Source organism: Eriocheir sinensis, chromosome 13 (assembly GCF_024679095.1).
Source record: "Eriocheir sinensis breed Jianghai 21 chromosome 13, ASM2467909v1, whole genome shotgun sequence".
NCBI lineage: Eukaryota > Metazoa > Arthropoda > Malacostraca > Decapoda > Varunidae > Eriocheir > Eriocheir sinensis.
The window spans coordinates 9,224,898-9,248,821 of record NC_066521.1 but is presented as its reverse complement, the minus strand read 5'-3'; the positions used below and the strand labels follow the sequence as shown (position 1 = coordinate 9,248,821).

The following is a 23,924-nucleotide window of genomic DNA, read 5'->3' as shown; positions in this document are numbered from 1 at the left end:
AGCCGCCACCAAGGTTTGCTTTGATAAGTGACTACCACCACTGACCACCAAGATGGCCGTGCAGGCCCGCGCTACCCCCGCACCCCCACTGATGACGTCAGCTGCAAAACCTCCATAGTTCTGTGTCTGGATGATCTACATGATTATGTCACTGAATCCAGAATGTGGAGATCACGTTGATCTTCAGTACCTAAAAGTTCCTTGCCAAGTGCTGTACTTGATACATATGAGCAGTGCTCACAAAATTATCCTGTTACAAAGAAATTATTACTTATTTATGCCACTTTAATTTATTTCATTTGCTACAGCTGAACAAAGGTTTTTTTTTTTTTTTTTTTTTCACTTAAACATAAAATCATGCAGACTGTCAAATATGGGTGAGGAGAGATTGGATGGGCTTGCAAATCTATGCATTCACCGTGAACTGACCATCGGTGATCTGATTGAAAATTTTGTTACGGCTGTCATTGATATATTTTCAAAAAAGAAAAAAAAGAAACTTTATCCTGTAATTTGTACATCACACACACACACACACACACACACACACACACACACACACACACACACACACACACACTCTCTCTCTCTCTCTCTCTCTCTCTCTCTCTCTCTCTATCTCTATCTATATCTATATCTATCTATATATATATCTATATATCTCTATCTATATATATATAAATATATATATATATATATATATATATATATATATATATATATATATATATATATATATATATATATATATATATATATATATATATATATATATATATATATATATATATATATATATATATATATATATATATATATATATATATATATATATATATATATATATATATATATATATATATATATATTATTTATTCATTAATTTTGTCATAAAATTGTGCCCCTTATGCTACAGTGAATTGAATTTTTACCTTTTTTTTTTTATTTATTTACCATAGCACTGTTAATACAAATTACATCGAGTAAGTAAACTCAAGAACAAAAATTTTCTCCTCCAGCTTCTTTTCCACATTCACTTCACAAAAAAAATTAATGAAGCTAATAACAAAGAAAGAACGAGTACGTGCGTAGGCGATACAGAGACGGGGTGAACTGGCCCCTGAGGCACTGCCAGCCTCTGAGGGGCGCCAACGGTCAAAACTGCTGACACCGCAGGATTTGTAACCTAACATATCTTAGAAGTACAATACGGAAGACAAACTGGGATGAGAAATATTAGTAACCCAGAGACTAGCCTACAATGTCTGCCTAATAAAGTCATACTCGTAGGTAAAGTGGGGAGCATGCGATATTGTTGCGCGTCGCATCAGTGCTTTTTTCCGCCTCCTTGACCTTTTGAGCCTGTGGTGGACTCGTATCCACTAACCCGGGGACACTTGGCCCCATGTCGTCCGGACTCCCACAATTTACCTTCCCCAAGTTTCCCCAGGTACCCGTTTATCGACCAACCCGAAAGGAAGGATGATCAGGGGCAATAGCTGGGTGGGCTGTGCACCGAAGGCAGCTAATCGGACTCGAACCGGCTCCCCGAGGAGTGGTAGGCGGTCACAGAAACCACTCAGCTAGGGAGGCGCAGGGGGTGGGGTGTAAAGAGAGAAAGCTCATTTTAACTCTCACTCTGCCCGGGAATAGAACCCAAAATCTATTCAACCGAAAAAATCGGTTGCGAGCCGAGTGCCAAGTGCTCCCCCACAAAATTATTTTCTAGATCCACCACTGCGCAGGATCATAGGGTATAGCTGGAATGACTTCGTACTGAAGCAGTGCCTACTTCATGAAACTGCATCGAGGCCTGTTACCTCTTAACTCTTAAGCCCCGGTCACACATAGCCGAATCGCTTCCGAATCCAGCCCGAATGTCATTGGGGATAGATTCGGGCATTTTCGGGGCGATATTTCAAGGTCAATTTTTTGTCCGTCTGCAATCGGTTTGCATTCGGAAATATATTGTGAATGCAAACTGTATGCAGACCGACCCCAAACAGAATGCAAACCGAATGCGTTCCGAACTTACACCGAATTCCGAAACTCAAAATTTAAGTTTCTTTTCTTTACCGAATGCAAATCGAATGTAAACCGAATACAAATCGAATCCAGTACGAATCGAAATTTGGGTATATGTCAATTCTGGATGCGTTCGGTATCGATTCGGGTTGCATTCGGCTTGAATTCTGTTTGCATTCTGAACCCATTCGGGATGCATTCTGATTTTATTCGGTATGCATTTGGAACATGTCAAAATTCGATTTGGATTCGGAGTACATTCGGAATGCATTCGGAATAGCCATTTCGAATTCTCCCCGAATGAACACCGAGTACATACAGAATCTATTCTGATTTGAAACCGAATTTTGACAGTTCTAACGGACTTTTTTTTTTTTTTTTTTTTTTTTTTTTTTTTTTGTCCCGAATGCATACCGAACAATCCGAATGCAAACCGAACGCATACAGAACCCATACCGAATCCATATCGAACGCATACCGACTGAAATCCGAATTTTCCTCATTCCCGAATCCGTTACGAATATTTAATGTCGCACCAAAAACTCGGCCAACTCTCCGAATCGATTACGAATCGCACGAACTTGTTCAGAATGCAAACCGAACACCCCGAATCGGTGCCCGAATGAAAACCGAATGCAAACAATGGCATTCGGGTTGCATTCGGGTTCAGATTCATCTATGTGTGACCGGTGTATTACCAACTCTGGCTATATGGGCACTGGGCAGCTTCGCGGACGTCGATCTTGCTTATAAGGTTGTTACTGTACAAGACATTCCTGAGTGGAGGAAACCATGGGAACGCCCACCTAACCTATGGATGGGGCAAGGTCATGGATTCTGCCAAGAGTGGCTTAGATTGGGAAGGGCAGCCACAATGGGGCTCGCTCAGGAAGACCGTCGGGGGTGGAGGCAGCGGGTGAGTGAAGCGACGCGCACCTTGGCATATGGTCTATTAGTTGGTATCCACAACAAATATATCACTTATTCCTTGAATAATATGATGAAGCCTTCTTACTTTACGGATCAGGCACTACCATCACAACGTATGCGGCACATTGCCGGCGGAACCCTAGATCTTTGTGTAGTTTGATGGACTGATCATTAGTGTCGTCCACGAGCACGTAAGGCAGGAGCCCCTCAAACTGTAGCTGCTGTGCCAGGGCCTGGGTGGCAGCGCGGGCCAGGCCTCGGCGACGGTGTTGTGGTAGCGTGAAAGTGTGACCTATCCACCCAAGCTTGAATAAGAGGGTCCACGACACCAGCGTCCCCTCTGCCCCTTCTTCCAGTGAGCCGGGGTTGTTTGTGCATTGTTTGGCCTGGTGGGGCTCCGAGGGTCCACGTTTGTAAACGCCGACGGACGGGAAGGAGGTGATGATGTGTTTGGTGCTTGCCAGGGAGTCGAAGGCGTTCATATCCCAGTGTGTCCAGACTGTGACTGCATCCGACGACCTGAGACTGGTCATGAGGTACTCAGGGGCCAACCTGTAACAAAGAGACAGGGCCAGTATTAGGTAGTGCAAGTGATAAATGAAATAGACGGTATTGGCTATCTATATACAGTGGTGGGCACCGCTAACCGAAAAGTTAGCTTCGTTAACTGGTAATAGCTGTCTTGGACACTGGGGTGAAAGAAACAGTGGAACACCTAATTGTAGAATGTAGCAACTACGAGAGGCAGAGAGGGAAGTTAGTACCAGAAGAAGTGATGGTGATGAGCAGATGAAAAGCGTTACAGGTCAAAAGAAGAAGAAGGTTTGTTTTGGTTTGGAATGCCAAGTCGTATAAATCTATCTCCAAAGTATAAATACATAATTATCAAGTAAAGTCTGTGTTCGTGATTTATTAATTGTTTTAGTGTATCAAATGCCTAAAATTGATGGTACAGAAGTGTTTCTTGACCAAAAAACAACGAACAACAGGTAGATTGAGGCTGCTGTGCAACCAAAGTTTCATAATTTCATTTATCATAATACCGCATGTGTCAAAGATTATTGAAGAATAATGTTTTCAATATTCATAACTTTGTTTTGAATTACACTGGGATAAGCAAAAAATGTTTTTATAGTAGACCCACTTTTCTGTACCAAATTATGCTTTCCAGATAATCTGGCATTCTTTTTCGAGGGACAGAACTCCTTTAATTAACAATCATACTCACCCCTCGTCCTGTGTCCTTGCCGTCTCTAGCGTGTAGATGTGTCCTGCCTGTTGTCTGAGGTATCTCACTCTTTGGCTTCCTACACTGCCCACGGCCTCAATCTGCGGAAGAGCCACATTGATCCCCAAATGTACTGAATGCTGATAAACATGGTGTCGCAGTTCAGTCATTTAGTTGCACGCTTTGGTCGTGGACTCTTGGTGTTCCATAATAGAATAATTTCATAAGTAGGCCATCTGATGCCAAAGATTATATATGGACACAGAGGAACTTACTGAGTCCAATAAGGCCGTGGGGATTGCTATGAAGTGCACGGGTTGACTCCAGTCTAGGACAGCGAGCCGCGAGAGCTGGTCCATCACGTCCCTCGCTGTGTCCTCCTCAGGATTCCAGAACATCACCAGGGTCTGTATGGCCTGCAAAGAACACGTACCAACAGAGAACCAGCCACCTATACAGCAGCTCTATGGCCTTTTCACTACGGATGTAACACTAAGCACAGATAGTCCACGAGTTACGATATATGCAACCTGCAGTCGCTTGCACTTACAGCCCCGGGTATCCGGAAACCCCAAGTACCTAATCGTCAAATATATTGCCAGTCAAAAATTCGAAAAAACAAACAAAAATCGTTGAAAGTTTTCGATAATCTGACCGGCATAAGGTTTGAAATACTCGCGCCACTACCTTCGAATCAGGAAAAGCCTTTTCACCAAGGTAGAAAACTAAGATAAGCTGTCCATGGTCTTGAAACTGTTATTGTGCAGTGAAGCATGAAAGACGCGCGTACCCCCTGCAGTAGCAACTGCTCCTTCAGTTTCACTGTCCAGCTTTAAAAAAAAAAGAAAAAAAAAGCCTCGGATGCTTTTCTCCCAAAGATTTTTTTTTTTTTTTTTTTTTCAAAGCACTGATGTATTTATCTGCCACAGACACCTAGGTTCCTTTTGCAGACCAACCACCCGTCTTCCCATTCATCCTGACCAATTTGCAACCCGGAAACTTGCTCAAAACTTGCAGCTTGCAGCGGCAACGTTCATAACCACCTGGACATATACGGACGTTATGGCGTAAGAAGGCTACCCCTTACAGCTCAGGGTTCAAGGATCACCCACTTCATCATGTGGGGATACCCAGCAACCTCCCCCGCCCCCTGCCCCCTTTGCCGCCCTCTCATGATATCAGAGACTAAAGAGGCCTAGCGTGCCGCCCGCCTCATCAGCTGTATAGGCCTATTGTAGTCACCTGCTGATCCCCTATGGCTGCCTGGCCGTCCAGCGAGCATCATCACAGGCTCGATAACCTGTGACTCTTTCAGGACATTTGTGCTGCTCCCAAATCTTCTTAAATAGTTATTTACCTCTCCAAACCGAGGGCATCATACACCGTAACACTATTCAGGGCTATATTAGGTTGTTTTGTTTGACTTTGGAAAGATATTAAGGCATCAGGAAGGTGTATCCCTTATAATTTTTTGTTTTCTTACATTAAGATTATTTTTTTCTATGAATCATTAAATGAATGGCTCATGTAGCATTTTGAGTTGCCGACCCCTGCGCAGCCACAACGCCAGGCGGAGGGCGGTGGGTGGGTGGAGTCTGGTACACAGTCATCCAAGAAGTTAACCGTCCGCCAGGACACGGAGTAATATGAAAAGAAACAACCTCATGATTCTCGCCTAAAAATATAAATTCTTTCAACGATTTCCTTCAGGAAAAGCTTAGTGGCCCGTATCTTACATGGATGCTTTCTTTTTCTATTTTTTCCCCTTATTCGAACAAAGTAATATAGTCTTTATCTACACGAGTACATCAGACACACATATCCTTGTACCACTATGTGTGTCTTTCCCTCAGTTTTCGCTCACATTCTGCTCCATCGTTCTTAAAGTGCTTTCGCTGATAGTTTCTTGGCTGACAGTACTCACGCTAGAGGTCGGGTTGGTGATGACGGTGAGGCAGGAAGGCTGAGGGCAGGCCGGCACTAGGATGGAGGCAGGACGCAGGGTGTGGAGGCCATAGCGCTTGGCCAGGGACACAGCGCCGTGCACCTGGGCAGTGGTAGATAGATACACAAGAAGACGGATATGTAAATAGGAAGATAGATAGATAAGTACATAATTAGGTTGATTAACCACAATTACATTACACATTTTATATACCGAAACGATGAGGAAACGAGTTTAATAAAATTCATATGATGGGTAAGGGAGTAAACGTAGTGAAGTGGGAGTTAGTAACTATCCCCACATCTAGTGTTCATGGGTCGTACGTGTATGCGATAATGGTGTATTGCTTATCCCCACCGTCCATTATACAAGGTTCCTGGGAGTGTACAAATAGTGTACTGCCTGCCTCCACCCTCGTGTATAAAACGCACCACCAGCCAGTCAGTATACTTACAACAGTGGAGTGAGGGAGTTGCCGGGCCAGCCTCTCCCTTACCTCCTCCAGTTCCTCCTCCCTCACCGGCCGCAGGCCTGCCTCTCCCGACCCAGCCATCGAGGTGAATGAAGCTCGCCACGAGAGAGAGAGAGAGAGAGAGAGAGAGAGAGAGAGAGAGAGAGAGAGAGAGAGAGAGAGAGAGAGAGAGAGAGACCTAAGTGATTTTACATTAATCAGATGGCTCCAAAACGTTGCTTTTTTACTCTACTTAATACTAAGTTCAAGGAAGTGACGATCGAGCTTGTTTTCAAAGGAGTCAATCGTGTTACACTGGACCACTGATGGTGGGAGCTTATTCCATTCTCGCACTACAACGTTGGTGAAGAAAAATTTGGTACAGTCTGAATTTACTTGTCTACATTTGAGTTTTATGCCATTGTTCCTCGTTCGCAAAGTGTCATCGATCATAAACAGTTTTGTTCTGTCTACATTCGTGAAACCATTAAGTATTTTAAAACATTCGATCAGTTTTCCTCGGAGGCGACGTTTCTCAAGAGAGAACATGTTAAGGGTGGAAAGCCTTTCTTCGTAGGATTTGTTGCGCAAGGAAGGGATCATTTTTGTTGCTCGACGCTGAACACCTAGTTTAGCAATGTCCTTTGCATGGTGGGGAGACCAAAACTGTACCGCATATTCCAAGTGGGGTCTGACTAAACTATTGTAGAGCGGAAGTATTACATCTTTATTCTTGAATAAAAAGTTTCTTTTAATGAAGCCCAACATTCTGTTCGCTTTATTTGCTGCATCGATGCATTGATGTGAGAATTTGAGGTTAGACGCGATTTTGACCCCCAGGTCCTTAAAGGTGGCGTCACACTGGACCAAATCTGGCGAGCACGAGCTTTTGCTGGCAGCTTTTGCTGGAGGGATGGCTTGCTCCCGAGCTTTTGCTCCTGCGTTTAGCTCGCCGCTTGGACGGGGAGCAGCTCGGCGAGCCGCAAGCAGGCAGTCAAATGAGCTCTTTGGTGCACCGATATGTGAATAATATATATTACCTAGTGTATTGAATCCGTATACCCATGATATTAGAAAACTTATTCACATACTCCTTTTATGTTTGGCGGTGTTTGTAATATTTTATAATGCTTATAGTGTTGGATTTTATTTTGATTTCCAAGACCAAGACCAAGACTGCCCAGGCCAGCTGATATAAACACTCGCCATGGCCACCTCTCCTCGTTCAAAAGTTCACTTGTCCTCCTTCATTGTACACTCTTTGATAGCAAGAGTCAGGGACCATCCCGAGTTATGGGACCACAGCCATCCAGATTTCTGTAAGTCTACGCTGAAGAATGTTATGATGTTATGATGTACACATCATGGGTCTCCCTCCTCTTCAGCCATGACCGAACCCAGACTCGTCTTTTCTTCTTCTGAGCTCGTTGAATAACGGCAAGTAATGCCGTCACAGCTGCACATTTAGCCGTAATGCGAAGCGTAGGTGTAGTAGGCACCATGGTTGAGGCTTTGTTTACAATGTTGCTCGTCGCTCGCCCCTCGTCAGTGTGACGACAACAGTGACTTGCTCGCGAGCAAAAGCTGCCAGCAAGAGCTCGTGCTCGCCAGATTTGGGTCCAGTGTGACGCCAGCTTTATAACGCATTGAACGCTTGTGAGTTTAACGCCGCGCATTTGGTAATCGAACTTCTTATTTTTTGTTCCAACTTGAAGAACCTGGCACTTGTCTACGTTAAAGGGCATCTCCCGTTTATCCGACCAAGCTGAAATTTTGTGCAAACCCTCTTGGAGGCTTTGCCTGTCTTCGTCAGTGAAAACCGAGCTACCAATCTTTGTGTAGTCTGCAAATTTACTAATGCGATTATTGAGTCCAACATCCACATCGTTGATGTAAATAATGAAGAGCACTGGGCCAAGAACCGAGCCCTGAGGCCACTAGTAACCGGCGCCCACTCTGAGTTAAATCCGTCAATCACAACTCTTTGTTGTATGTTGCTCAACCAATTCGCGATCCATTGGTTTACTTGACCGTCAATGCCTATTTGCTTTAATTTATAAAGTAATTTATGATGTGGGACTTTATCAAACGCTTTCTGGAAATCAAGATAGACTACGTCCAATGATTTGGTTACGTCATAAACTGAGAAGAGATCGTTATAAAAGGTCAGTAGGTTTGACAGGCAGGATCTTTTGTTACGGAAGCCATGTTGTGAATCCTCAATTAATGAGTGGCTTTCGAGGTAACTCACACTTTTGTTTCTAATTATGCTCTCGAGTAGCTTACCTACAATTGAAGTTAGACTAATGGGTCGGTAGTTACCTGGTATTTTTTTGTCTCCTTTCTTAAAAATCGGTGTCACGTTAGCCTTTTTCCAATCCGAAGGGACGATGCCTTGTCGCAAGGACATATTGAATACGGTAGTGAGGGAGGAGAGTATTTCGCTCTTTGTTTCTTTAAGCAGTATATGATATACTTTGTCGGGTCCGGGACTTTTATTTGTTTTAAGTGAATGGAGAGCTTTAAGGACTTCATCGGTTGCTATTTCAAAATTAGGCAATGCATGCTCGAGATTTACATTAGTACTGGTGTCGGTGGTAGTGGGAGGAAGACTGTTAGTATTAAACACCGAGGAAAAGTAATTGTTTAAGAGGTTTGCAATGTGTTGGCTGTCCGTCACTAGTGCACCGTCGCTGTTTGTTAAAGGTCCAATACCACTTTTGATCGCCTTTCTGTTGTTTATGTAACTGAAGAAAGATTTCGGATTATTTTTACAGTTGGCTGCAATATTTTCTTCATATCTACGTTTTGCCTGACATACTAGTCTTTTTACTCGTCGCCTGGCATCATTATAAAGTCTAATATTTTCGGGCGTGCTTTGTTCTTTCTTTATCCTGTAAAACAATTTTCTCTCATTGACTGATTGTTTAATTTCGCTATTAAACCACGGTGGGCTTTTATTAGTGTTAATTCGCTTCTCGCACAAGGGGACGAATGTGTTCTGCTGAGTGAGTAAGTGATTTTTAAAGCTTAGCCAGGCTTCCTCTACGTTGCCGTCATCTGATAGTTGTATTTATGTTAGTTTTTGTCGGATTTCTACAAAGTTAGCTCTTTTGAAATTGGGCACCTTTACTTTATTTTCAGTCACTGATGATTGAGCTCTAATGTCGATGCGCACTAATTTATGATCGCAAGAACCGAGGTGTTCTCCTACCGTGACATTACTGACTAGGTTATCTTGGGTCGTTATAGCAAGGTCGAGTATATTATTTTGTCGAGTTGGCTCAGAAACCATTTGGCTTAGATAATTTTCTTCTAGAAATTCGATCATTCTATGTGACTCGCCTTCTGTACCTGACAGTGTCGCCCAGTCGATATGGGGGAGGTTAAAGTCTCCTAATTTCAGTGAGTCGTTGTTATTACGTGACTGCCTTAAGACGCTGTACATTTCGAGGTCGTCATCGAGTGATTGCCCGGGAGGTCTGTAGGTGACTAAGAGAGAGAGAGAGAGAGAGAGAGAGAGAGATTAGTAAATAAAAATCTCTCTCTCTCTCTATATATATATATATATATATATATATATATATATATATATCGATCAAAAAACGACCTTCACTACGTTCCTCCACCCCGCTCGTGTAAATAGACGCCATACATGGCAACAAACCCGTAACCGTGATCCCGCAAGTACCACCACCTCTATTTCCAAGCCTCTAGATAACTTAAAAATCCTTAGTTTCAATGCGCGTAGCCTAAGAAACAAATTTGATGAACTGAGATGTCTTGCTCTAACAGAAAATTTTGACATAATTGCTGTAACCGAAACATTTATCGACACCACAAATATTGATTTAAGTTCCGAATACAACATAGATGGCTACAGACTCTTCAACAAAGATCGTGTAAACCGTAGAGGCGGTGGCGTCGCCCTTTTTGTCAAAAGCTATTTGGAAGCCACTGACAAAACACCAAGGTATAGTAACGTTGAACATTTGTGCGTGGGAGTAAACATTGCAAAAGTCAATTTAAATATATCTCACCTACAGGCCTCCCGGGCAATCACTCGATGACATCCGAAGAGTCCTAATAAAAAAGCTTATTTCAAAATTTGGTTCTTCACATTCTATGAGAGTGACGATACCTCTCTATACTTGCCTTGGGTTGGCTGGCCTGTGTATCAGCTGATGTAGTATAGCGCCGCATTCTTTGAAAATGGCTACAAGAGACAAGACCACAGAGTTATATACCTAGAGCGCGCGAGCCAAACACTCGGGTGCGGCAACCGGAAGTACCTCGGCCGCCATCTTTGGGAACCCAGTCCAGCCAACTCTGTGCTCCAGCCGGCAATTTCAAAGTGGAGGTAAGTGGTAGGTGGTGGTGGTGGTGGTGATGGTGGTGGTGGTGGTGCTATATAGTGGTGGTGGTGGTGCTATAGTGGTGGTGATGGTGATGGTGCTGGTGGTGGTGGTGATGGTGGTGGGTGGAGGAGTTGGTTGAGAGAGAGAGAGAGACACGGACTGACGTGACATGACATAACTCAGGTTTTATACTCTCTCTCTCTCTCTCTCTCTCTCTCTCTCTCTCTCTCTCTCTCTCTCTCTCTCTCTCTCTCACCACCACCACCACCACCATCACGTACCACCACCACCGCCATCACCATCACGAACCACCACCACCACCACCACTATCACGTACCACCACCACCACCACCACCACCACCACCAACAACACCACCACCACCACCACAACCACCACCACCACCACCACCAACACCACCATCACCTACCACCACCAGCACCACCACCACCACCAACAACAACCACCACCACCACCACCATCACCATCACGTACCACCACCACAACCACCACTATCACGTACCACCACCACCACCACCACCATCACCATCACGTACCACCACCACAACCACCACTATCACGTACCACCACCACCACCACCACCACCATCACGTACCACCACCACAACCACCACTATCACGTACCACCACCACCACCACCACCACCACCACTATCTCCAAACACCACCACCACCACCACCACTATTACGTACCACCACCACCACCACCACCACTATTACGTACCACCACCACCACCAATACAACCACCACTATCACGTACCACCACCACCACCACCACTATCACGTACCACCATCACCACCACCACCACCACTATCACCACCACTATCACGTACCACCATCACCACCACCACCACCACTATTACGTACCACCACAACCACCACTATCACGTACCACCACCTCCACCACCACTATCACGTACCACCACCACCACCATCACCACTATCACGTACCACCATCACCACCACCACCACCACCACCACAACCACCACTATCACGTACCACCACCACCACCACCACCACTATCACGTACCACCACCACCACCATCACGTACCACCATTACCACCACCACTATCACGTACCACCACCACCACCACCACCACTATTCACGTACCACCATCACCACCACCACCACTATCTCGTACCACCACCACTATCACGTACCACCACCACCACCACCACTATCACGTACCACCACCACCACCACTATCACGTAACACCACCCCCACCACTATTCACGTACCACCACCACCACCACTATTCACGTACCACCACCACCACTATTCACGTACCACCACCACCACCACCACTATCACGTACCACCATCACCACCACCACCACCACCACCACTATCACGTACCACCACCACCACCACTATCACGTACCACCACCACCACTACTATCACGTACCAACACCACCACCACCACTATCACGTACCACCACCACCACCACCACCACCATTCACGTACCACCATCAACACCACCACCACTATCACGTACCACCGCCACCACCACCACCACCACTATTTACGTACCACAATCACCACCACCACCACCACTATCACGTACCACCACCACCACCACCACCACCACCACTATCACGTATCACCACCACCACCACTATCACGTACCACCATCACCACCACCACCACTATCACGTACCACCACCACAACCACCACAACCACCACTATCACGTACCACCACCACCACCACTATCACGTACCACCATCACCACCACCACCACCACTATTACGTACCACCACAACCACCACTATCACGTACCACCACCACCACCACCAGTATCACGTACCACCACCACCACCACCACCACTATCACGTACCACCATCACCACCACCACCACCACCACCACAACCACCACTATCACGTACCACCACCACCACCACCACTATCACGTACCACCACCACCACCACCACTATCACGTACCACCATCACCACCACCACTATCACGTACCACCACCACCACCACTATTCACGTACCACCATCACCACCACCACCACTATCTCGTACCACCACCACTATCACGTACCACCACCACCACAATCACGTACCACCACCACCACCACTATCACGTACCACCACCACCACCACTATTCACGTACCACCATCACCACCACCACCACTATCACGTACCACCACCACCACCACCACAATTCACGTACCACCACCACCACTATCACGTACCACCATCATCACCACCACCACCACCACCACTATCACGTACCACCACCACCACCACTAACACGTACCACCACCACCACGACTATCACGAACCACCACCACCACCACCACTATCAAGTACCAACACCACCACCACCACCATTCACGTACCACCATCAACACCACCACCACCACCACCACTATCACGTACCACCACCACCACCACCACTATTTACGTACTACAATCACCACCACCACTATCACGTACCACCACCACCACCACTATCACGTACCACCAACACTATCATGTACCACCACCACCACCACCATCACTATTCGCGTACCACCATCACCACCACCACCACTATTCACGTACCACCACCACCACCACCACCACTATCACGTACCACCACCATACCACCACCATCACCACCACCACCATCACCACCACCACCACCACCACCACCACCACTACCACCACCACCACCACCACCACCATCACCACCACCATTACCGTCACCACCATCATCATCATCATCATCATCATCATCATCATCATCACCACCACCACCACCATCATCATCACCACTATCACCACCATCATCACCACCACCACCAATAACACCACCACCATCATCACCACCACCACCACCACCATCATCAACACCACCACCATCACCACTACCATCATCACCACCACCATCACCATCACCACCACTACCATCACCTCCATTACCACCACCATCACCACCACCATCACCACCATCATCACCAACAACAACAACACCACCACCATTATCACCACCACCACCACCATCATCACCATCACCACCTTCACCACCACCACCACCACCACCACCACCATCACCACCACCACCATCATCACCACCACCATCACCACCACCATCACCACCACCACCATCAAAACCACTACCACAGAGTGAGGGAAAGTGGGCTCCCCAAGATGGCTGCCGCGCCAGGGTAGCTTGCCTCACCCGCCGCCAACCCCACAACACGGGAGCGCGCGCTCTAGGTATATAACTCTGTGGACAAGACCTCCCCGCTTTCTTATTCACATAAACTGTTTCTAGTGAACTAGATAAGAGACAACCCGGTCGTCCACAGGAAGCCATCGGACTACAGTGCTGTTTTGGCACGCAAAACAGCATGGGAGAGGATCACCGAGAACTTCAATGTGAACTCGGTGTAGGAAGGTAAAACCCAGCAACAGCTCAAGAGGAATTGGGAGTACTTAAAGAATGGACTTCCAAAATTTCCCTAAAGAAATCCTTAAGAAACTTCTACGATCTTTTTCCCTAGGAGGTTATGATGTTGGGGGGCTGTCGAAAATTACGCAGCGCGGGACGGATTTGGGTGGCGGTGGTGGGGGGGTGACACGCCCGACACTCGTCAACAGACCGGCTGCTAGGTTATGTTATAATAGATTACAAGTCACCAGGGTTGTGTTGGGGGTAGGGGGGGCTGGAGTGGCGGAAGGGGAGGCGGACTTCTTGTAAAGAATTACCTAGTAGAATAACAGTTATAACACCCTTGCTGGCGGCTCGTGTGTGGCGAGACACTGCCTTATATCCCAGCTGGGCAGTGGTGTACTGGTGTTGACAAGCAACCTAAGTCATACAAGCCCTAGCTGCTGCTTGCAAGCTGCTGATAGCAGGGGATCGCGTGAGTTTGAACCTTTTGGTAAAGGGGTCGCAAGTGCTAAATAATTGGGAATCACTGCTCTATATAATGAGGTAGGGGTAGGAATGTGTACCTGCGTGGGGCGAGAAGCCGAAATACCGTCGGTCTTTCAGTGGTTTCAGTATTTAACCGTGCAACAACTCTCATGTATAACCCTTTATTCGAACATTCTCTCTATGATGTTTCGTATTTTCACTATATTACATATACTTATATACATAGCTGGGCAGGATAACAGAAAACCTTATTCCCGATAACCGATAACTGATAATGAAAAACCTTAACGGCGATAACCGATATGCGTTAACTAGAGACACAAATATAGGCGATAACCGATACCCGATATAAATCCACAATTCCGATACTAGCTAGCGATAAGTCCGATAGGCGAAAACGATACTATATTGATATTTCAGATAGAACAACATTGATGAATTCAAATTTTCATTATCTGTATTCTCGGAAACTTACAAAACCTTAAAACCACACGTTGATACGTACATATGGACGTTAATACTAGAAATGCCTGAACCGGTGTTGTTATTTGGCGTCCCCACCGTCAAAAATTGTTTACAAACACTGGTTTTAAAAGTCGGCGTCACATTAGCTACTTTCCTTAGGCTCGGCACATAGCTAGTATTTACCGACATCTTAAAGATGTCGGTAAATACTGGCTATGTGCCGAGCCTATGGAAAGTAGCTAATGTGACGCCGATTTTTAAAAAGGGGGACAGGTCAGTTGCTTCAAACTATCGCCCAATTAGCTTAACATCGGTTATAGGCAAGATGCTGGAGTCCATAATAGCCAGGAACATTCGGGAGCATTTTGAGAAACATAGCTTAATTCACGACTCGCAGCATGGGTTCACAAAAGGTAGGTCATGCCTCACCAATCTCTTGTCCTTCTACAATAAGGTATTTGAGGCGGTTGACAGAGATGAAAATTATGATGTAATCTATCTTGATTTTAGTAAAGCGTTTGACAAAGTTCCTCACCAACGACTGTTGCCTAAATTACAGGCTCACGGAGTAGAGGGTAAAGTTTTGAACTGGGTCAAGGCGTGGCTTAGCAATAGGAAGCAAAGAGTGCAAATCGATGGTAAAAGATCTGACTGGGGATGTGTTACGAGTGGGGTCCCACAAGGTTCGGTATTAGGTCCACTTTTGTTTATTATTTATATCAATGACTTAGATACAGGAATTAGTAGTGATGTTAGTAAATTTGCAGATGATACCAAGATCGGTAGAGTAATTGAGTTGGATCGGGACGCTAGTATTCTCCAAGGTGAACTCAACAGATTGTATGACTGGGCGGATAAATGGCAGATGGAGTTCAATGTAGGGAAGTGCAGTATTCTGAGTGTAGGTAGGAACAACCCCTCACATAACTATTGCTTAAATGACACTCTCATAAGCAGGTCTGGGTGCGAGAGGGATTTAGGGGTCTTAGTGAGCTCTGATCTCCGTCCAAGGGCACAATGCATTCAAGCTAGAAATCGAGCTAATAGGGTACTGGGATTTATTTCAAGGAGCGTAAGCAACAGAAGCCCCGAAGTCTTCCTCAAACTATATTTAGCATTAGTGAGACCTCATCTTGACTATGCAGTTCAGTTCTGGTCACCTTACTATAGAATGGATATCAAAATGTTAGAATCGGTGCAGTGCAGATGAGGATGACTAAGATGATTCAGGGCTTGAGAAACTTGCCATACGAGGAAAGACTCAAACAGTTAAACTTGCATTCTCTAGAATGGCGAAGGGTGCGTGGAGACATGATCAAGGTTTATAAATGGATGAAGGGCTTTAATAAGGGAGACATTCATAAGGTTTTGCTGATAAGAGAATCGGGCAGGACACGAAGTAATGGGTTTAAACTGGATAAATTCAGATTCAACAGGGACATAGGCAAAAATTGGTTTACTAACAGGGTGGTGGATGAGTGGAATAGGCTTAGCAGTCATGTGGTGAGTGCCAATACAATTGTCACATTCAAAAATAGACTAGATAAATTCATGGACAGCGATATTAGGTGGGGTTAGATACACGGGAGCTTAGGGTCAAAGGAGCTGCCTCGTACAGGCCTACCGGCCTCTTGTAGATTCCTGCGTTCTTATGTTCTTATGTTCTTATATGTACAGAGTGTACGTCGTTCTAGAAACAGCGAGGATGGTGGTACTGTATGTTTGATTCAGCTTTCCAGCAACTCTTAATGTGTTAAAAAAGCATTGTGAGACTGTACAGGTCTACACTTAATGGTCTGAGCATGCGCAGTTCACGAGAGACCAGTGTTTGTACACAGCTTTTGACGATGGGACACCAAATAACACAACTCCGGGTGCCTTCAACACCATGGCATGCTCACAAACGAATATGGAATATTAAATTTGAGGCAGTGAATAATCATTTTTGCGGCAAAGTTAAATGATTTTTCTCTGTGATACATTGATTTTTGAGTAACATAAAAAAATTACCTAGTGTTTTAATTTTCATGACCTAAGTATGAAATCTCATCACCGAAGATATTTCATACCCTGAAGTTTTTTCATACAACACCGGGCCACGCATGCGCAGTAAGGAGAAAACATTTTTTTCCTGAGAGGCGGAAAAAAAGTAGCGATTATCGCTAGTTTGCTTACAAAAGTAACGAAGATACCGATATATATTTAAATAAGTAGCAGATGGTCGATAATCCGATTTTGTTATCAGCGATAAAGTATCGCGATAACTTATCGCGATAACGCCCAGCTATGCTTATATATCATATATACCATTATAACGAAGAATTTCTCAACTTCTTGTCCAACTCAGATGTTTGTTTTGAGTGTGGCACCCTCAATACACGCGCGACCAAGCGTTATTTTAAAATCTTGTACTTGTTGTGATTACAGAGTTACTGATTGAAAAAGAGAAATGAAATAATAACAGAAGTAGAATAATAGCATATTTATTTATTATTCATAAGTGTTTTTAATATAATGAATACATTTCTTACATTTTGTTTCTCTTTCGGGTGGGTATGGTCGGCCCATGTTGTGTGGTAGGTCAACACACGAATGTTCCAATAATGTGGGATCCTAGCCATACACAGAACGGCGTCAGATGCGTTTATGAAAGCCATTTGTGGGTGTCTCGCTAACTAACAATGTGGTATCCTAGGTTTACACTGTTTAAGAAAACGGCCGTTTAACCTCCCCCATATCGAGTGGGCGACACTGTCAGGTACAGAAGGCGAGTCACATAGAATGATCAAATTTCTAGAAGAAAATTATCTAAGCCAAATTGGTCTGAACCAACTCGACAAAATAACATACTCGACCATGTTATAACGACCCAAGATAACCTAGTCAGTAATGTCACGGAAGGAAAACACCTCGGTTCTTGCAATCATAAATTAGTGCGCATCGACATTAGAGCTCAAACATCAGTGACTGAAAATAAAGTAAAGGTGCCCAATTTTAAAAGAGCTAACTTTGTAGAAATCCGACAAAAACTATCAGATGACGGCAATGTAGAGGAAGTCTGGCTAAGCTTTAAAAATCACTTACTCAGAACACATTCGTCCCCTTGTGCGAGAAGCGAATTAACACTAATACAAGCCCACCTTGGTTTAATAGTGAAATTAAACACTCAGTCAAGGAGAGAAAATTGTTTTACAGGTTAAAGAAAGAACAAAGCACGCCGAAAATATTAGACTTTATAGCGATGCCAGGCGACGAGTAAAAAGATTAGTATGTCAGGCAAAGCGTAGATATGAAGAAAATATTGCAGCCAACTGTAAAAATAATCCGAAATCTTTCTTCAGTTTCATAAACAACAGAAAGGCGATCAGAAGTGGAATTGGATCTTTAACAAACAGCAACGGTGCACTAGTGACTAACAGCCAACACATTGCAAACCTATTAAACAGTTACTTTTCCTCAGTGTTTCATACTAACAGTCTTCCTCCCACTACCACCAGCACCAGTACTAATGTAAATCTCGAGCATGCATTGCCTAATTTTGAAATAACAACCGATGAAGTCCTTAAAGCTCTTCATTCACGTAAAACAAATAAAAGTCCCGGACCCGATAAAGTATATCCTATACTGCTTAAAGAAACAAAGAGCGAAATACTCTCCTCCCTCACAACCGTATTCAATATGTCCTTGCGACAAGGCATCGTTCCTTCGGATTGGAAAAAGGTTAACGTGACACCGATTTTTAAGAAAGGAGACAAAAAAATACCAGGTAACTACCGACCCATTAGCCTAACTTCAATTGTAGGTAAGCTGCTTGAGAGCATAATTAGAGACAAAATTGTGAGTTACCACGAAAGCCACTCATTAATTGGGGATTCACAACATGGCTTCCGTAACAAAAGATCCTGCCCATCAAATCTATTGACCTTTTATAACGACCTCTTCTCAGTTTATGACGTAACCAAATCATTGGACGTAGTCTATCTTGATTTCCAGAAAGCGTTTCATAAAGTCCAACATCATAAATTACTTTATAAATTAAAGCAAATAGGTATTGATGGCCAAGTAAACCAATGGATCGCGAATTGGTTGAGCAACAGATAACAAAGAGTGGTGATTGACGGATTTAACTCAGAGTGGGCGCCGGTCACTAGTGGCGTCCCTCAGGGCTCGGTTCTTGGCCCAGTGCTCTTCATTATTTACATCAACGACATGGATGTTGGACTCAATAATCACATTAGTAAATTTGCAGACGACACAAAGATTGGTAACTCGGTTCTCACTGACGAAGACAGGCAAAGCCTCCAAGAGGATTTGCACAAAATTTCAGCTTGGTCAGATAGATGGGAGATGTACCAGGTCCTTCAAGTTGGAACAAGAAATAAGAAGTTCGATTACGAAATGCGCGGCGTTAAACTCACAAGCGTTCAATGCGTTAAGGACATGGGAGTCAAAATCGCGTCAAACCTCAAATTCTCACAGCAATGCATCGATGCAGCCAATAAAGCGAACAGAATGTTGGGTTTCATTAAAAGAAACTTTTTATTCAAGAATAAAGATGTAATACTTCCGCTCTACAATAGTTTAGTCAGACCTCACTTGGAATATGCGGTACAGTTTTGATCTCCTCACCATGCAAAGGACTTTGCAAAATTAGAAAGTGTTCAGCGTCAGGCAACAAAAATGATCCCTTCCTTGCGCAACAAATCCTACAAAGAAAGGCTTTCCACCCTTAACATGTTCTTTCTTGAGAAACGTCGCCTCCGAGGAAAACTGATCGAATGTTTTAAAATAATTAATGGTTTCACGAATGTAGACAGAACAAAATTGTTTATGATCGATGACACTTTGTGAACGAGGAACAATGGCATAAAACTCAAATGTAGACAAGTAAATTCAGACTGCACCAAATTTTTCTTCACCAATGTTGTAGTGCGAGAATGGAATAAGCTCCCACCGTCAGTGGTCCAGTGTAACACGATTGACTCCTTTAAAAACCAGCTCGACCGTCACTTCCTTGAACTTAATATTAACTAGAGTAAAAAGCAATGTTTTGGAGCCATCTGATTAGTGTAGAATCTTTTAGGTTTAAGGACAGACCACCTAGTCTGGACCATGGGGTCTGTGTCGTCTGATTTTCTATGTAATTCTATGTAATAATTCTCTCTTCTTTACCAACGTTGTAGTGCAAAAATGGAATAAGCTCCCACCATCAGTGGTCCAGTGTAACATGATTGACTCCTTCAAAAACAAGCTCGACCCTCACTTCCTTCAACTTAATATTAACTAGCGTTGAAATGCAACGTTTTGAAGCCTTCTGATTAATGTAGAATCACTTAGGTTTAAGGACAGACCACCTAGTCTGGACCATAGGGTCTGTGTGGTCTGATTTTTTATGTAAATCTATGTAAAAATATCTCTCTAAATATGCAAAAAACATTGCAGCCAACTGTAAAAATAATCCGAAATCCTTCTTCAGTTATATTAACAATAGGAAGGCAATCAGAAATGGAATTAGACCTTTAACAAACAGTGACGGTGAACTAGTGACTGACAGCCAACACGTTGCAAACCTATTAAACAATTACTTTTCCACCGTGTTTAATACTGTACGTTGTTCACTTTAGCTAGATTCCTGGCACCTCGGCAGGTTGGAAAGGTTGCAGCTGATTGGCTGCACCGTCTCCCGCTAACACTCATGTCGGACCACATCTTGCATGCTCAAGTGAGACATGTTTCTATAGTATATGCCATAGCTCACCTCATATACGAGATAACAAGTTTTGGTTGGCACCATCAGACTCAGCAGTGACTGTAGAATCAAGATGTATTGTAAAAACTCGACAAAACAGAAAAGAAAATGGTATTACGATGAGTTGAACTGTGAATATGTCAAAAAAATGTTTATAACATGTTTTAATTTTGCTCACTATTTTCAACAGTTGTTCATTGACTGCAGAAATGTATTATTGCGTTACGTAGGAAAATCTCTCGTGAACACGATAGTGTGATCAGAATGCAGATAAAGCTCCACGTATTGAAAACACAGAGTTATTTATAGCAACATGTCACTCGCTGCAACCATCACGGCGCGCGCGACACTCATTAATTTTAACCAAGGCCAAGAGAATACAAGGTCTTCTCAACCTCGTACCAGAATTCTTCTCTTCTGCGCAGTGACGTCACCCGCAGACACTCAGTCCCGCCCACGGTCCCACCCCACCAGTCTTCGCCTGACCATTGGTGGGGATGTATCTTGTGTGCTCCATTTTCTTTTATTTCGATGGGTGACTTTAGCATTTAGTGCTCCATTTTCTTTTATTTCGATGGGTGACTTTAGCATTTAGGTTTAAGGAACTGAAGCAGTCACACAATTAATGGGCTAGAAGTGGGAAAGGTGTTGCAGAGGGTGTCAGAGGCAGGACAGGAGAACTGTTCAATAAAGGATGATTGCGGTGAGTAAGAATATGTCCAATAATACTTGGATAAGAAGGTTAATTACACACACTCACACACACACACACACATATATATATATATATATATATATATATATATATATATATATATATATATATATATATATATATATATATATATATATATATATATATATATATATATATATATATATAACACACACACACACACACACAGTGTATACGATATATATGATAATGATATTGATGCCTTTATCTCGTTCATAGGAACATTCGTGGAGATAAGGAATATAGATTAAAAAGCAAATTGTACGTACATCAAAAATAATGATAATAGCAACAATAATGATAAATTGTAATAATAGAAATAATAACAGTAATAATCATAATATTACTTGTAATTATAGTAATTGTACTACTACTACTAATGATAATAATAATACTGATAAAGTAAATAGTGTAATAATAATAATAATAATAATAATAATAATAATAATAATAATAATAATAATAATAATAATGAGAAGAAGAAGAAAAAGGAGAGAGAGAGAGAGAGAGAGAGAGAGAGAGAGAGAGAGAGAGAGAGAGAGAGAGAGAGAGAGAGAGAGAGAGAGAGAGAGAGAGAGAGAGAGAGAGAGAGAGAGAATAGTTTACACTACAAAATCATGCGTTTTCTCTCGACGACTTCCGCTGACGTCACCTGCTGACATCACAATGCTGTGCGCGGTTGGACCGTCTCTCTTCTGTTGGCCGTGATTTTAACATAATCACACAGCGTGTCGCACACGCCGTGATGGTTGCGGCGAGTGACATGTTGCTATAAATAACTCTGTGTTTCCAATACGTGGAGCTTTATCTGCATTCTGCTCACACTATCGTGTTCACGAGAGATTTTCCTACGTAACGCAATAATATATTTCTGCAGTCAATGAACAACTGTTGAAAACAGCGAGCATAAGTAAAACATGTTTTAAACATTTTTTTTAACATCTTCACGGTTCAACTCACCGTAACACAATTTTCTTTTTTGTTTTGTTGAGTTTTTAAAATACATCTTGATTCTGCAGTCACTGCTGAGTCTGATGGTGTCAACCAAAACTGGCCATCTCGTATATGAGGTGAGCTATGGCATATAATAAAGAAACATGTCTCACTCGAGCATGCAAGATGTGGACCGACATGAGTGTCTGCGAGAGAGCGGAGCAGCCAATCAGCTGCAAGCTTACCAACCTGCCTAGGCGCCAGGAATCTAGCTTAAGTGAACCTACTTTTTTCTTTTATAGCAGTCTTCCCACCACTACCACCAACACCAGTGACAACAACAGTACTAATGTAAATCTCGAGCATGCATTGCCTAACTTTGTAATAACTACCGATGAAGTCCTAAAAGCTCTCCAATCCCTTAAAACAAATAAAAGTCCCGGACCTGACAAAGTATATCCTATACAGCTTAAAGAAACAAAGAGCGAAATACTCTCCTCCCTCACAACCGTATTCAATATGTCCTTGCGACAAGGCATCGTCCCTTCAGATTGGAAAAAGGCTAATGTGACACCGATTTTTAAGAAAGGAGACAAAAAAAATCCAGGTAATTACAGGCCCATTAGTCTAACTTCAGTTGTAACATTTGAAACATTTGAAACATTTATTAATAGCCTATTAGGTGCAGTTATATATGTTGATGTATGTATTGTTAGAGGCCAGCCTTTATATAAGCATAAGCTTTTCAGGCAAAAGTGAAGACAACAGATATATAAGAAAAAAAATAGGAATAATGCAAATATATCTTGGAACAAAAAAATATACAAAATACAGAATACTGAACATTAGTTAGAAATATAACAGTGGTAGGACATACATACATAATAGAAGCTCGGCAAAATCAATAATACCATAATTAAAAATAATAAACCAAAATAAAATAAAGAAAGAGAAAAAAATATAATGTATATAGAAGCAAATGAAATTATATACAGAATTATAGGATGAAGCAAAATGAAATAATAATAATAATAATAATAATAATAATAATAATAATAATAATAATAATAATAATAATAATAATAATAATAATAATAATAATAATAATAATAATAATAATAATAATAATAATAATAATAATAATAATAATAATAATAATAATAATAATAATAGAGGGAAGGACAAAATACATGGGTAATTCATTAC

The 23,924-nt window shown here is 43.0% G+C and overlaps 1 protein-coding gene across 1 annotated transcript; it reads right to left on the bottom strand.

Annotated features, from left to right (window-relative positions):
- Positions 1-885: 885 nt before the first annotated feature.
- Positions 886-6,700, bottom strand: LOC126997948 (glycine N-acyltransferase-like protein 3). The gene is made up of 5 exons (XM_050859204.1): positions 6,583-6,700; positions 6,108-6,230; positions 4,459-4,599; positions 4,184-4,284; positions 886-3,507 (listed from the first exon to the last, which is right to left on the bottom strand). Exons 1-5 carry the CDS (start codon positions 6,679-6,681, stop codon positions 3,042-3,044), a joined length of 930 nt encoding a protein of 309 aa, XP_050715161.1. The 5' UTR covers positions 6,682-6,700; the 3' UTR covers positions 886-3,041.
- Between the last annotated feature and the right edge of the window lie 17,224 nt (positions 6,701-23,924).

Coding starts and splice junctions, on each gene's coding strand:
- LOC126997948 (XM_050859204.1), bottom strand. CDS start 6,681: ATGGCTGGGTCGGGAGAGGCAGGCCTGCGGCCGGTGAGGGAGGAGGAA. Junction 6,231..6,582: donor AACTCCCTCACTCCACTGTT/GTAAGTATACTG, acceptor ACCACTGCCCAG/GTGCACGGCGCTGTGTCCCT. Junction 4,285..4,458: donor CCACGGCCTTATTGGACTCA/GTAAGTTCCTCT, acceptor GCTCTTCCGCAG/ATTGAGGCCGTGGGCAGTGT.